The sequence below is a fragment of the Anas acuta genome, chromosome 5, assembly GCF_963932015.1.
Source record: "Anas acuta chromosome 5, bAnaAcu1.1, whole genome shotgun sequence".
Taxonomy (NCBI): domain Eukaryota; kingdom Metazoa; phylum Chordata; class Aves; order Anseriformes; family Anatidae; genus Anas; species Anas acuta.
Genome location: NC_088983.1, coordinates 53,547,692 through 53,561,660, shown reverse-complemented (window position 1 = coordinate 53,561,660; position 13,969 = coordinate 53,547,692). Strand labels below are relative to the sequence as shown.

At 46.5% G+C, this 13,969-nt stretch overlaps 2 protein-coding genes across 37 annotated transcripts in view; both read left to right on the top strand.

Moving 5' to 3' along the window:
- The window catches only part of NR1H3 (nuclear receptor subfamily 1 group H member 3), a 29,846-nt gene extending 21,896 nt beyond the window's left edge, over positions 1 to 7,950 (top strand). For all 4 annotated transcript variants that reach the window (XM_068684844.1, XM_068684847.1, XM_068684845.1 and 1 more), the window contains exons 4-9: positions 1,110 to 1,318; positions 1,556 to 1,735; positions 2,129 to 2,228; positions 4,611 to 4,724; positions 5,536 to 5,630; positions 6,018 to 7,950. In XM_068684844.1, coding sequence (XP_068540945.1) covers positions 1,110 to 1,318; positions 1,556 to 1,735; positions 2,129 to 2,228; positions 4,611 to 4,724; positions 5,536 to 5,630; positions 6,018 to 6,164 — 845 coding nt within the window. In that variant the 3' untranslated portion in view covers positions 6,165 to 7,950. The remainder of the gene's footprint in view (positions 1 to 1,109; positions 1,319 to 1,555; positions 1,736 to 2,128; positions 2,229 to 4,610; positions 4,725 to 5,535; positions 5,631 to 6,017) is intronic.
- Positions 7,951 to 8,553: 603 nt separating this feature from the next.
- MADD (MAP kinase activating death domain) overlaps positions 8,554 to 13,969 on the top strand; it is a 65,949-nt gene continuing 60,533 nt past the window's right edge. For 30 of the 33 annotated variants that reach the window (XR_011097285.1, XM_068684830.1, XM_068684825.1 and 27 more), the window contains exon 1: positions 9,469 to 9,626. The gene's annotated coding sequence lies outside the window, so the exon portion shown is untranslated. Of the gene's footprint in view, positions 8,696 to 9,468; positions 9,627 to 13,969 lie in introns of those variants that run through there. The other 3 variants (XM_068684840.1, XM_068684838.1, XM_068684839.1) reach the window with 2 other exon arrangements.

Sequence of the window (13,969 nt, the reverse complement as noted above, 5' to 3'; positions counted from 1 at the left end):
GGGGAGCACCTATGTTTCCTTGTTACCTCTGTATGAAAAATGGCCAAAGGCTTTTTCAGCACCTCTTAAATATTTTTTTTGCAAGGTCGAGCTTTTTGTCTCTGTTTTTGAAGTTTAATTTCCAGTCAATCCATTTTCTGCATTTTGTTCATTGATCAGTAGCTCACGGGGGTGACCTTCTTGAAGATAATCCTTGAATCCAAGTATGTCTGATAGTCTCCTTTTGCTTGGATACAGCTTGCAGATAGTTTTTACAGCTTTGACCTAAAGACACAACAAACCTTACCTGCGTTCAAACCAGTAAGTTCTTCAGTTAACTTAGTTACAGGCTTCTAGCAGGTCTTTCTATTTAAATTAACTAATGAGCAGTTGGTTCAGTAAGACGTTTCATAACACGTGCCTCTGGCTTGTTTTATTCCCTACAACGTTAAATCTAAATGGCATCACCCTTTGAGTTCATGACTGAAGAAGGCTTCCAGCCCTGCTCTGGAAAGACTTGCATTCCTCCTCAGCAGGGTTTATGTAAAGCTATCCTTTAATTACTCATCTTGCTGCATGTTACTGCTCTACAGTCTGTTGCAGATGGGCTGTGTAGAGAATTGTCCTTTCATGCTCAAGCTCCATCCAGTACTGACTTTGACGTCTTAAGAGGAAGATGAAATGCTACAAACTCTTAATTTAGCCATGTGAGGAAAAGACAAAATAACAGGATAATATAACAATGTAATGGACACATCATGATGTGGAGAAATCACCTCTTGGAATATGTTACAATATGATATTCTGGGGAATCCCTCAAGGGGAAAAGCCACTGATGTGTTTCTGACATCTGCAGGGCAGCATGAAGGGAGCTTCATGTGTTCACTGTCCTTTGTGAACGTTTTGCAGTACAGTATGGTTAAAAGAAAGGCAATGGAACAACTTAAAGTGTAAAAAAGAGGGAGAAACAAATGATAGGTATCACTGCCTGCTGTCTATATTATGTACACTCTGATAAGCCAGATGCAAGCAGCTGTAATCTCTGCCTCTCCATCCACTGCATGCTACCCTCTGTGCAGTTTTTGGCATTCCCCTGTGTCAAGGTTGATCTCTGGCCATTTCTATTTTAGATGTTCTGTCTGAAGAGCAAATCCGGCTGAAGAAGCTGAAGAAACAGGAGGACGATCAGGCTCGGACAGTCGTGGTGCGTCCAAACCCTCCACACCCACCAAGCCCTTCCCACAAACTGACGCCTCAACAGTTAAGCATGATAGAGAAGCTCGTGGCCGCTCAGCAGCAGTGCAACCAGCGCTCGTTCACAGACAGGCTCAAAGTGACGGTAATAACTCTTACCAGCGGAACCGTGATAAGAAAAAGTGGAAGTGTGGGGAGTTGAGGTTGTGGGTGAAGCATTTTGGGGGAATTTAAATGTTTGAGGTGTATCTGTGGGCTAACATTCTGTGAATAGCAAAGGCTAATAATCCAATGTGTCTCTTTTTCTCTGTTCACTTTATCTTACTCTTCTGCTCTCTCTCCATCTTTCACATATACACACTGTCTCTTTCCATCCCGACAGCCATGGCCCCAAGTTCCTGACCCTAATAACCGTGAAGCGAGGCAGCAGCGTTTTGCTCACTTTACAGAACTTGCAATTATCTCTGTGCAAGAGATTGTGGACTTTGCCAAGCAACTGCCCGGCTTCCTGGACCTCACCAGGGAAGATCAGATCGCTTTATTGAAGACATCTACGATAGAGGTGAGAGTTTGGCTCCACCACAATGCGTAGTAGAAGAGAAGAAAGAGTTTGGAGCACTCACATGCAGAACTGATTTTACACCCTAGATTGAAAGACCTATGTAACAGCTATGGAGCTGTTACTGCAGTGCCAGGCTCTCCTGGCAAAGGGCCATGGAGGAGAATGAGGCAAGAGCCTTGGTAGTGGAAAGCAAGTAATTCCCTTCCCAGAAGGAAACAGTGCAAAGGATGCAGTAGAATTTATGCTGGAATTTTGAAGCACTCTCGGAGAAGTGTAGTTTTTATATATATTTTTTCCCTTTGGTGATGCTCTAACCATCAATAAATTATCAATGTTGCAATGTTCTTTCTTGTATTCAAGTCAAGTGTATCTATCCCTGATCTCTGGTTTCAGGTGATGTTATTGGAGACATCTCGACGCTACAATCCAGAGATTGAGAGCATCACTTTTCTTAAGGACCTGAGCTATAATCGGGATGACTTCGCCAAAGCAGGTGGTGCATTAGACAGGTGTTTCTTCCTTCTCTGTCTTGTGTTGTTTCATCTTTTCCTTTTCAATATGAGCTGGTGGAAATGGTATCCGGGGCCTTGAACTTAGGTGAGGAGTTTAGAACAGGGATAGACCAATGTCCCCACAAATGTTCTTTGCTTTTAACATCTGATATTGCTTCAGTTAATGTATTTTTTTTTAGGTGTGAACTTGTTTTGGAAAATTTGGATGCTTACAGCGTGACAGTCTTGCTGTGTGGATGTCTGCAGTCTTGCAGCATGCACTCGAGCTTAGCCCTGTTTGCTGAGGGAACCAAGGTTGAGTTCACTTTCTGGGGTACCCCACTTCTGGTGTGGATGCTCCCCTTAGCTCACTGTGTGAGGGTGGTGTGCACCTAGGGCTGGCAGCTGGTGTGAACTTAGCGGTAAAGAGCTGACATGGATGTGTTCTTAGGGCTCTATCAGATGACAGCAAATCAAACCCCAGTCTTTTCCCCTTTGCACTGTATCACTTGGCAATGTAGAGGCTTGCTTTGAGTGATGACGTTAGTGTGAGTATGTTCAAGTTGTTATGAAGTCTATAACGTGTGTTGGAGATCCCTGCAGAATGCTGCAGACATGTCACTGGCTTGGTATGTGATGACCAGTGGTGACGTGACTTCTGAATGGTGTTTTTCCAGGAGCATTGAATATTTGTGATTTCAAATTAAGTGAAAGGAAGTGCATGTCTTCAGCATTTCTGAAAAGGAGATTTTGGCTGTTCTTCATGTGATTTTGGGGGTTTCTTGTGTAGCTACTTAACATCTTGTATTCAAGATGTCCTTCATTACTTTCCCATCCTTGTATACCCAGGAATTCCTGATAGTGGCCCTTCTCAGCAGTTTAATCTCACTCAGTGATACGACTCTTGCTTGGTAAGGTTTTCCAAGCCTTCCCATGCACATGGTTTGCTGAGAGACCATATGAAATAGGGGAGCAGTGTCAGGTTTTCTAAGTTCTGTTGCAGGGTCAGTATATATAAGGTCTAGAAGAGTTAGGCCTCAGCCCTTTAAGTCTTACTGTCATGGTTTCTGTTTAGAACTGTCCTTGGTCTTGCTCACTGGTAATTGAATTGTAGGGTGGCTTTTCAGGTACGTGCTGTTCTTCCTTCTCTCCTCCACTTCTCATCATCTTGCCCTGCCAGGTGATGCTTTCATTGTGTGACTCAAAGGCTCATTGCAAACCATGGATTCTTTGTACCTTGCATGGGCTAAGTTCAGGGTGCTCCAGGCCCCTGATGGCCTTCTAGGAGATTACTGCCTCAGCATGCCACCTAACTTCACTTTGAAGTTGTGATGCTGTTTCTCATAACAAAGGTTCAAAACTCTAGGGAGCTGAACTTGGTTTCTTTTTTTTTTCAGGTTTTAATAAACACTATTGTTCTTTGATGCTCTCACTGTTCGCCTTTTCTTCAGATTATTAGGAAGGCAAAAAGCAGGCAGCCAGAGAGGTTTCCTCCATCTTGCTCTTTCTCTGATGCAGTTGTACTACAGGAAATGAGAAACTTAGATGCTATTTTGGGCTTTAAGATTTCAGCATGTTTGTGTAGCACGTAGCACATGGAGACTTGATGTGACGGTGTCCTCTATGTTGTGACAGAAGTATCATTGCACTTCTGCCAGGCTGTGTTTATTGAAAAAATCACAGAATGGTTTGGATTGGAAGAGAATTTAAAGATCATCTGGTTCCAACCCCTCTGCCATGGACAGGAAAATCTTTTGCTAGACCAGGTTGGTCAAAGCCCCGTCCAACCTGGCCTTGAACGCTTCCAGAGATAGAGCAAGGTGATAGGAAGCATAGGTCAGGCTCTTCTTCATCTGTCTCACTTTGAAATGAATTGAAATAGTTCAGACCTCTTGGAACTGTATTTCTTTTTTTTTTTTTTTTTGGCTCAGACCGACTACAGATGAATCAGCAGCATGGGATGAAAGCTTCTGTGGAAGGAGGAAGGTTGCCAGGCTTGAAAGAGATGGTGGTTTGAGAGTGGAAAGTGTAGATTTTGTGATTGTGGGTTTCTGCCTTTGTGACGGATTTATTTGAGAACTGATGACGTTTTTCTTTAGATATTGCCTACTAACGTGTTGAGGGACATGTAAGGCTCAAGGAAACCAAGAAGTTAAGGTTAGGGCCTGAGTCCTCACCTGCTGTTGGTGTTCACCACTGGTGGTACAATGTGAAGGGTGTTTTCAACCACACTTGGGATATAATATAAGGGTATTTGCCTGCCTACCTGCCTTCCCTGCTCCCTGGCATACTGAGTGTGTTTCTGACAGCTTATCCTGTGAGAGGAAGGGAGATAGAGGAGACAGTTGCCATTGTTGACACTTACCCTCTTCTTTTTGTTGTAGGTCTGCAGTTTGAGTTCATTAACCCCATCTTTGAATTCTCAAAGGGAATGAATGAGCTACAACTCAACGATGCTGAATATGCACTTTTAATCGCCATCAACATTTTCTCTGCAGGTAAAATGCCGGGCAGGTCTGAAAGCCTGCAGCACTGAGTTGCAGGGTAAAGAAAATAGAATTAAGGAAGGTAATGAGCAGCAGAGGAGTAATAGAGGGTCTTGTGATAAAGGAGAGTGTTATTCCTGCTGAGGGTATTCATTATACACCGAATCTTCCAGTGCTACCTCCAGACAAAATCAGATTCCCTGCTGATGAAAACGTGTATAGCAAAATCAGCCAGTATTAATCTTCCTCATTTAGAAATTGCTATTTTACTGTCCCCTTAAGGCGGTTGGCAGGTCTCTGGCTTGAGGCAGGTCGCGCTGCATGAGCGACATCTAGTGGTCAAGTAAAGATGCTCTTGATCAGAGACCAATATAGCTCTGGGTCAGGAAAGGGCTCTGCAAAGAAATCTCCTCTACTCTTTGCTTCTGTTTTCTGTCTTGTAACCTGTAAGATCAAGAATATGTCTTTGTTCCTGTTATCGGACTTTCTCAGCTGCTGGAGAAACTTTCCATTCCCTTTGAATAACTGCAGCTTCTCATCTTCACTGGAACAGAAATGTGATGCCAAACACATCTATTTAGTGGTGTTTGGTCTGTAGCCTTTCACCTCTAGAGGAGTCAGATCTGACTCCCCGTGTGCATTAGATATGATTGTGAAGGAACAGTAAAAGAAACCTGGCGCAGCTGCTGTAGTCATGGATGACTCCTGGCTGTGCTGGGTGAATTCTCGATGAGGTTTTGGGGAGAAACCATAGAGCAGTAAGGGTCAAGTCCAGTGATGCTGCCTGTAGCAACCTGCTTACTTCTAACCTGCTTTTTGGCAGACCGACCGAATGTGCAGGACCAGTCCCTGGTGGAGAGACTGCAGCACACCTATGTGGAAGCCCTTCATTCTTACATCTGCATCAACAGACCAAACGTAAGTGTCTCACCAACATCCTTGGTGATGATGCAAACTGACTGTGGGTTTATGCAGGCACAGTCCCTGCAGTGATGTCTGTAGCAGATCTGTTACTGCCTGTACTCTCACGCTGTTCTCTTCTGTGGCTGTGTGGTGGCAGCCGTAAATGGAGGATTTGTGAGCTGTCACAGCCTGCTGTCCTGTATCATGTTCCATAGTTAGCAAGCATGTTTTGGGACACGGTGTAGTGTTTGTGTTCCTCTACACTGCCACATGCTGGAGGATGCCAGTTCTGGAGGAAATGGGGATTGTGTTTACAATGCATCATCTGTTTTTTTTTTTTTTTTTCCTTTTAAAGTTTTAGTCTGTATTTACTAACAGCTGCCAATTCCTCTGACCCTGCAGGACCACCTGATGTTTCCACGGATGTTAATGAAGCTGGTCAGTCTTCGGACACTAAGTAACGTCCACTCTGAACAGGTGTTTGCCCTTCGGCTGCAGGACAAGAAACTCCCTCCCCTGCTCTCAGAAATCTGGGATGTGCATGAGTGACTGCATGCTCCCAGGGCACTGATATGCCGACATAACGCCATGTCCCAGCCTTTGCTAACAAGAAGCCAGCCTCCCCTCTCCAAAGCACTGAACTCTGGGCTAGGCAGTGCAGGGAGTGATGAGCCTGGGGTTGCAGTGTTATCACGAGATTATGCAGGAGGCAGCTGGGGTAGATCAGATGGGGGGGTTGGTTTTGATGTAGTGCCCACGCCCCAAATGAGTAGCATGAAACATCTGAAAACGGTAGAAATGAAGACCCTCCCCACGCACATACACCTCTTTCTTCAGAGTCTCTTTCTCTTTTCTAAGCATGTCCTGGGGATTGGCCCATTGATCCTTTCCTCTCTTGTTGATTATGAAAATGAATTTGCAGGAACTTGCCAAACCATCTCTGTTGAGAGTAACCCAGCTCAAAAGGCTTCTGCAGGGTCCCCAGTGTACCTGGATCTGAGGAGCTCAGGGAAGTCAATGTGGATGTTCTAGGGGTTTCACTGGGTTTCCGATAAATAAAATCTCTTGTACGTACTGCCCTTTACAAAGATTCCAAGAGAAGTAGCTGTTATTTCTTTATTATGAGACTTCATCTCTAGAGTTGCCCTTTCATTCTGACCCTTCTTTGGAAAGAAGATTCCTCTAATGTGTGATGCCCTTTGTCTAACAGGGAGGTCCTCTGGGTAGGGAACATTTGTACATCAGGAAGACGTCAGGCATAAAGCAGTGGACTTTTTTTAACATAATATATTGCAATTTTATCTCATGATGGTTCTCAAACAGTTTACTTTACCTTTGATTTGCTAACACCTGGAAAACTTTAGTTCAAAACAAATCAGGGCATAGATATTGATCTTTAGGAGTGGAAGAGAAGAGAGGAAGGTGGGAAGGACTGGTACCTAGACAAGGTAGGTGTGGTGGAAGGATCTCAGAAACTTCCAAGAATTTGGAGCATGTGGCATGTGTTCCAAGGTGAGTGTGAAGATGTATTTGCCAAGGAGAAGAGGACATGCTGCATTTAGTGAAATATGTGGGCATTGCGTAAGCTATGGGCTGCACAACTCAGATCGCGGGTTGCAGGAACATTGAGTGTAACCAGATCCACTTGCATCTTCTTCCTTATGCCAAAGTCTTTCCAAGGTACTTGCTCAAGGTTCTAGTGATTGTCGTGGGATATGGAGGTTCCCGCTGTGTGAGGAGTGCCAACTGCTTTAGAAGGACTCTTGGGTCTTGTATCTTTTGTCGCTTTGGGCACAGTGAGATCCACGCTGGATGTATGCCCTACATTCTTAAGTATCCACATCCTCAAGTATTCTAGGATTTACAGCAATATTTTGTCTGACAGAAGAGAAATATACTGTTCCAAAACCTGTTCCTTATTTTCCAAGAAATAACATCTTATGGCAGATCTCAGAGATGTAACCTGAAGTATCCTGGTAGCTTAGTCTCATAAGCCTTCTCTGTCATAGGGGTCTGTTTGCTTGCCCGGTGAGCATCCCAAGAGCCTAGGTTCACAATGGCTCGTTGTTTTTTGTTTGTTTGTTTGTTTTTTGGCTGTGTATCTGAGCGCTATGCCCGTGGTGAGGGTATTGTGTCCATTTTGCACTTGAGGTTGGTCCCCTGCCACTGGCCTTCACTCTGCACCTTTGTAAAGCACTTGTAACAATCTGTAAAATAATCTGTTGTTTTTTATAACTCATTGCAATTGCAAAAATTCTTGTTAAAATCTGTATTTTTAACTAATCTGTTTGAGAAATGTTAATGTTTATATAAAAGAATAAAGCCTAATATGGGATTTTGGCATTCTCTGTTGTTCCTTCATTAGACTGGAGGAAGGCGGAATGTTTTTGACAAACTCTAAATTGATAAGAAAGTGAGAATATAGGTTGGGGAGAAGCAGGAAATAGCAAAATAAAAATAACAGCACAAACCCAGGCAGTTTCCTTTAACCTCTAGTGTGAGATTTTAGCCTACAATGTACCCTTCTTTGTGCTGTAGCTGGCAAATGAGTGAATTTAAGCAAATGTTGTGAGGCTATTGATTATCCATACATATTTTACCTTAATTTGAGCTACGCTCAGAATTTGAGCCTTTTATTCCACGTGCTCCACTCCACTTTCTGCATAGCCAAGCTCAACAAAATTGAAATATGGGTCCTAACTATTAACTAGCCACAGGAGATTCAGCAGGGTGTGAGGTGGGGCATAATGAGCAGACCTCAAGAGCTCAAGCCAGCCCTGCATGGATTAGAGGACAGCTGGGCCCTGCTGCAAGGATTTGCTGACAAACGAGGCTGTCAACAGCCAGAAGAGGCAATGGCAATGAAGCTGCTGCCCAGTAACAGGCGCTGCTTTGAAGCTGCAGCTTGAGCAGCTATCTGCCATCTCATTTTTTATTAATCTGAAGATAAAAGCTGCATAGAAGCATGAAGGATTTTCAAGTTACAACCAGTAATGCTGCTGTTGATGGCAGCTGTGAAAACAGTGAATTTCCTTGACTCTGGCTTCTCTATGCTTTCGTGCAGGATCCTGTAAGCAAAGGTAAGTCCTTAGTTTACATTCTTTATTTTTCTTAGTGCAAATGAGTACAGAATTGGTTTTTAGTTTTACAGCCACTTCCCACATTAGCCTGAGGAGGTGAAATAAGCAAGTGTGAGGGAAAAACTTGCCTTGAGCTTAGTGGTGCTTTAATATTTGCTAAATGCTACCTACTGCTCTCAGTCTCTGTCCCTAACCTGTTTCAGGTTTGCTGTTAATTTGGCTGCTGGAGAGGTTGTGGGGTGCTGGAAGTGTCACTGGTGTGTGACAGGGAGGGAGGGAAGGAAGGAAGGAAGGAAGCTGTGTTTGCACAATTGGCTCAAATGGATGGGGGCAGCAGGAGCAGACGGGCTGATTTCTGAAATCCCAATTCCTCTGTGAGGGGGAGAGCGCAAATGTTTTGTGCTCTGTGTAAAAACAAAACAATTTTTTATTTATTTTTTTTAACCATTTTGCACTTTATTGTAGTTTTTTAAACCACTGGGATGCCAGTGGCGCTAGTGGTTGCGTTTAGGATTTTGTTCATTTGCTGTTAAAGGGAGGTGGTGATGCAGCGTGTGAGCGCTTGGAAGAAATCCTTGAACCTCCACCTCGATCTTGTCCGGCAGCCCCGGGCCTCGCCTGCTATGAGCTTTCACCTGGGGGCTGCCTGTAGGGGCAGTAAGGCCGGCATTTTGGGGTCTCCCTTCCCCACCAACCCCCACAGCCCGTCCCCTCAGCCTCGCCTCAGCGCCTTCCCGCGCTCCGCCCCGCGGCTGCGCCCTGCTGCGGGCGGCACCTGCCGCCCCCCCGCGGCCGGTGTGCGGCTCCGCTCCGCCCTGCCCTGCCTCCCTCCTTCCCCCTGTCCCTCCCCGCGGCTCCCGGGGCTCGATGCGGAACTGCCCGGGCGGCGCAGAGCGGCCGGGGGGCGGCGGCGGAGGCTGTGGCGGCGCAGGTGAGCGCGGGCGGCGCGGCGGGGGCCGTGAGGTGATCTCGGCGCGGCGCTGAGGGGCCGCCCGCGGCTCCAGGGCACAGCGGGGGCCGCCTGCACCTCTCCCGGGCCGAGCCGGTGCCGGCAGCGGGTTTGGGTCCTTCCCGGCCGGGAAGGGCAGGGGCAGGTGGGAGGGAGGCGCTGAGGAGGAGATGGCTGAGGTAACGCCGCTGGGAAGGCGCCTCCGTGCCCCTCGGCTTGAGGGCAGCGCGTCCTGCTGCGCCTCCAGACAATGGGGGTAGGAAATCCGCTCGGCGTTGGGCAATTTCTGGGGAAATAATGTCTAATCCCGATTGGAAATGGCCGCTTTGCTCGGTGGCTCGCCTCCTGAGGCAGAGCGCTGCCTTCCTGGCGGTGTGGAGCCACGGTAACGAAGGAGGAACGATAAGCGCCACAGGGAAGCGATTCCTCTTTCCCCTTTCCCCCCGGGTACCACACCGAGCAGCCTGGGTGCCCGTGGTGGAGAGGTGGGCTGTGAAGCTGGCCGCACGCCCTGCTTTCCCAGGCAGGCCAGCCATTTTCTCCACGGTCAGCCTCTGGGCTGGCGTGCTCGCCCGTGTCCTTGCTCTGCGCCTTGCAGCATCGCTTATCTGCCAAAAGCTGGCCACCGCCGGGCAGGAGCGAGGGAGGGAGGATGTGTTGTGGTGTCCTGAGGGTCACGTAACCGAGCCAATGTCATCCAAACGCTGATTATTTGGGAGGCGCCTCCGTTTTTGGCCTTTCTGCTGCTTGAACCTTGGGTACTATTTTGGGCAGGCACAAGACGTGCTGGCTGTTTTCAGCACTAATGAAAATCTGCAGCACTGACACATCAGAGAGAGCGTCCAAGACAGCCGGCGTGGTGAAAATGCAGTTTTTGCAAGATCTGAGCTTGCCATCATCTGATAGCGTGTTGCGTAACTCTGGAACGGATCGATCGTTCCGGCTATAAAATTGTCCTTCTGCTTTACTGTCATATTATTAGAAATTTTATAGCTTTTGGACCCAGTTTAATACACCCTACGATGAATTATATGCTCCTTATGCATCTTACTGTGTGCTTAATAAAATGGAAAATCGTTAGAAAGTCTCTAGCACGCTTTTGGTTGGAAAATAACATGTCTTGTCTGCACGAGCAGATCTTGTACACACCTCTAGCAGTGCTGTGGATGTACTGAAAGTCTGGCCGTTTGCGATTCTACCACATTAACATCTTCCTCTTCCAAGCTGTGAGTTTGCATTGCTCTCCATACTGTTACTACTTTTAAAGCAGTTCTAGTTTTACTGGATGGACTAAAAGGAAAAGGGAAATCATGTCCCAGCTGAAAGAATGATTTCTATACAAGATGCATAACGTGGCCAGGATATGTTTTGATGATGCATGTGTTATGTGGTAAAATTAGGAATGGTGGTGAACTAAAGGCTGTGTAACAGGTGGCAGAAAGATAGGTCCTCTAGTTTAAAGCTTTTACAGAAGAAATGTACGTAGATATTCTACTGGGCAAACCTCTTCTTCAACTTTGGTACCGTCCTGTAATTCCTTTGCATGCAGACAGGCTGTGTCTATGATGAAGTCCAACTTCAGTCTGCTTCAGAAGGTTGTTGGAGATGAGAAATGTAAGTTTCAGAGACTTTTTAACAGTGAGCTGTGCCCACCTAGCCACGGTAGCTAATTACAGGATGTCAGCGTTGAGTTAACGTTGGTTTGATCTAGCTTGGGGAGAGGGGTACAGAGGCTCCTAATTTATCGCTCATTCCCTCACCTTACTGAATCATCAAGTTGGATGTAGTGGGATGTGTTAGAAAATATCTTTGCAGAGGTATTCTGTCTGGTCTGTTTAATATCTTTTGCAATGAGTCAGTTGAAAAAAACCACAAGTATATATATGAAAATTTCTGGTATTAAACTAGAAAGTCACAAGTACTGCGGAATTCAGGGAGAAGAAATCTCCTTACAGGTCTTAATGTACAGCACTTGAGGTAATATGTGTGGGGAGAAATAGCAGGAAAAAAAATCTGTTAGAGAAATGACTTTCTTTTGGGGGGAATAATACTGTTTGAGATTCAGTGCCTGAGTACGGGTAGCGAATGATGCAAAATTTAGTCATCTGACATTACATTTAGTCACGTTATCGCTCCACGCTGTGGTGTTTTAACTGGGTGGGTAGCGCCAACCTGCCCACAAGATGGAAGCTGACACTTTTCTGCCACGGCTAGGTGCAGAGCCGAGCGTTCCTTTCTGCCGTGCATATGTTAGAGCCTGGATTAATTCCTGCAGATGTCCTCTGGCCTTGCTGTGGTGACGTTTAAGGTGTACTGCGTTACGTTTCCGAGCCCCTTAGTAGAAGGGCTTTGACATCATTATTCAACGCAAAGGTAGGAAATACAGACTGCAGCTCCTGCATGGGGATTTGTAGGAGTGAGGAAAGGATTTAGCAACCAGAATGCGATATTAATGTGTAAGAAAGCATTTAGAAACAGGAAGGAAAGCTTAATATGTAAGATTAATGCCATTTCCACTGCTTAAACAATCTCCGTCTACCTCAAGGTATAAATTCTAGTGAAGGAAAAGCATCGTCAGCGACCTACCGAGAGAAGAAGTGGAATAAAAATAAGTAGCGTGAGGCACTGGTTGGAAGGGAGCATTTTTAATGGGATAATCCGCTAATCTGTGGAGTAATTGTGGTATTTGTTTGATCCTGGAAGGGTTTGTGGCTTTTCCTTCTGTACCTCAGGAGCTATGAAAGCCTGTTATGATGACCTGCTGCTCAAAGTTACTGCCGTCTGTAACTGGCCCTGTGCAATTCAGCTAGTCTGTGCTCTGCTGGCTGAGATAGAAACTAATTTTAGAGAGATCAGGTTCTCTGTCACTGGAGGCCTTTAAATCTGTCACGACCACGCGAGTATTACTGTTGATAATCGAGAGATGTGCTCCACGTTTGTTTCTTGGCACTAGGGTAGCTACTAAACCCACAAACCCCGCAGCACTGCAGACACGATGCACGCACTGCCAGGAGCTCGGTGTTTCCTTGTGGCCGAGGGCACCCAAATGGGGTGGCTCCCTTTTGGGGCCCAGCGGGTTGTGAGATGCTGTGTCAAGTGAGAGACTGGTGTTCTTCCACGTCAGCACGAGAAATAACACCTCAGTGTCGCAGGGAGGAACAAAGTCTTGTGGTTTTCCATCTCTTCCACAGCCTTCAATGTTCACAGCTGGGGCAGTCCCCCAAAAAAAGCTGGTCATCACCTAGCCTTGGATCTGTCCTGTGATGTTTGTCACGATCTACCTTTTCTGGTTTGTTTAAGACTTAATTTCTGAACGCTCGCTCTCAGTGGTGTTTGTGAGGATCAGGAAATCAGCCTTGTTTTTATTACACATGGGACAGAGATAGCTGGGCTGATGCTATCTTTCTGGTGGCCTCCAGAACTCGGCGTTGTCTTATGAGCAGAGTCTTACGATTTTATTTTAATCTCTGCACTTTCTTTGTCGTGTCTGCGAGTTCAGCAACAGCAGAGCATCCTGCTTCCCGTCCAGTCTAGCCAAATTTCCCACTGCTGGTGTCACGTGGCTGTTCTCCACCTTACATGCAGCTTCGACACCAGCTCCCCCACGTCTCTGCTTGCTGAGCTCTGTGCTGCTTGCTCCGTGTCCTGTGGCACGGGATGGGAAGCTCTGCCTCCTTCGCCTTGGTGCAGCTCATCAGATAACAGGAGGAGGGTTGGTGATAATGATACTCCCTGGTACTCACCAGAATTGCTTCGCACACAAACACCGAGCCGCTCTGCTGCAGCGTCTGCATCTGTTTCCTCTTGATAGTGGTTAAACCCTGCTCTGCTGGGGCTGGGGCTTGGGGCGTTTGTCTTCTGTCCTCCACACCATCTCCTTTCTCCCTTCGCTCTCGTGTCAGTCGTCAAATGCAGCCAGCAGGGGTTGTGGTTCCCCCCTGCCACAGCTCTGGCAGGGAGGGAGCGGGCTTTTCTCTTTGCTTTCCCTGCAGTTTGGACCAGCTGGTGCTGTCGCTTGTCACGCAGATTAATAGTAGGTTCAGTTTAGAGTAGGAATTTTAGCTGTGTCCCAGTGTTTATGAAAAGGAGGGGAAGGCACGGAGGCGGAAGGAGTAATTAAGGTGGGTGGCACATGGAGGGAGACAGACTGAGCGTTTCTCAGATAAGACGGAAGAGACAGGAGGAGCTTCTGGGCGCCACTTCTGTGGCTCTGAGAGCAGCAAAGTAACTCAATTATTTCAAATGCTTCTGCTTATTTTCCAGTTCTCATTATCCTGAGCAATGTTTCGGTGTTTCCGTGCTGGCTGTGAGTTTGCCCCTTGAAT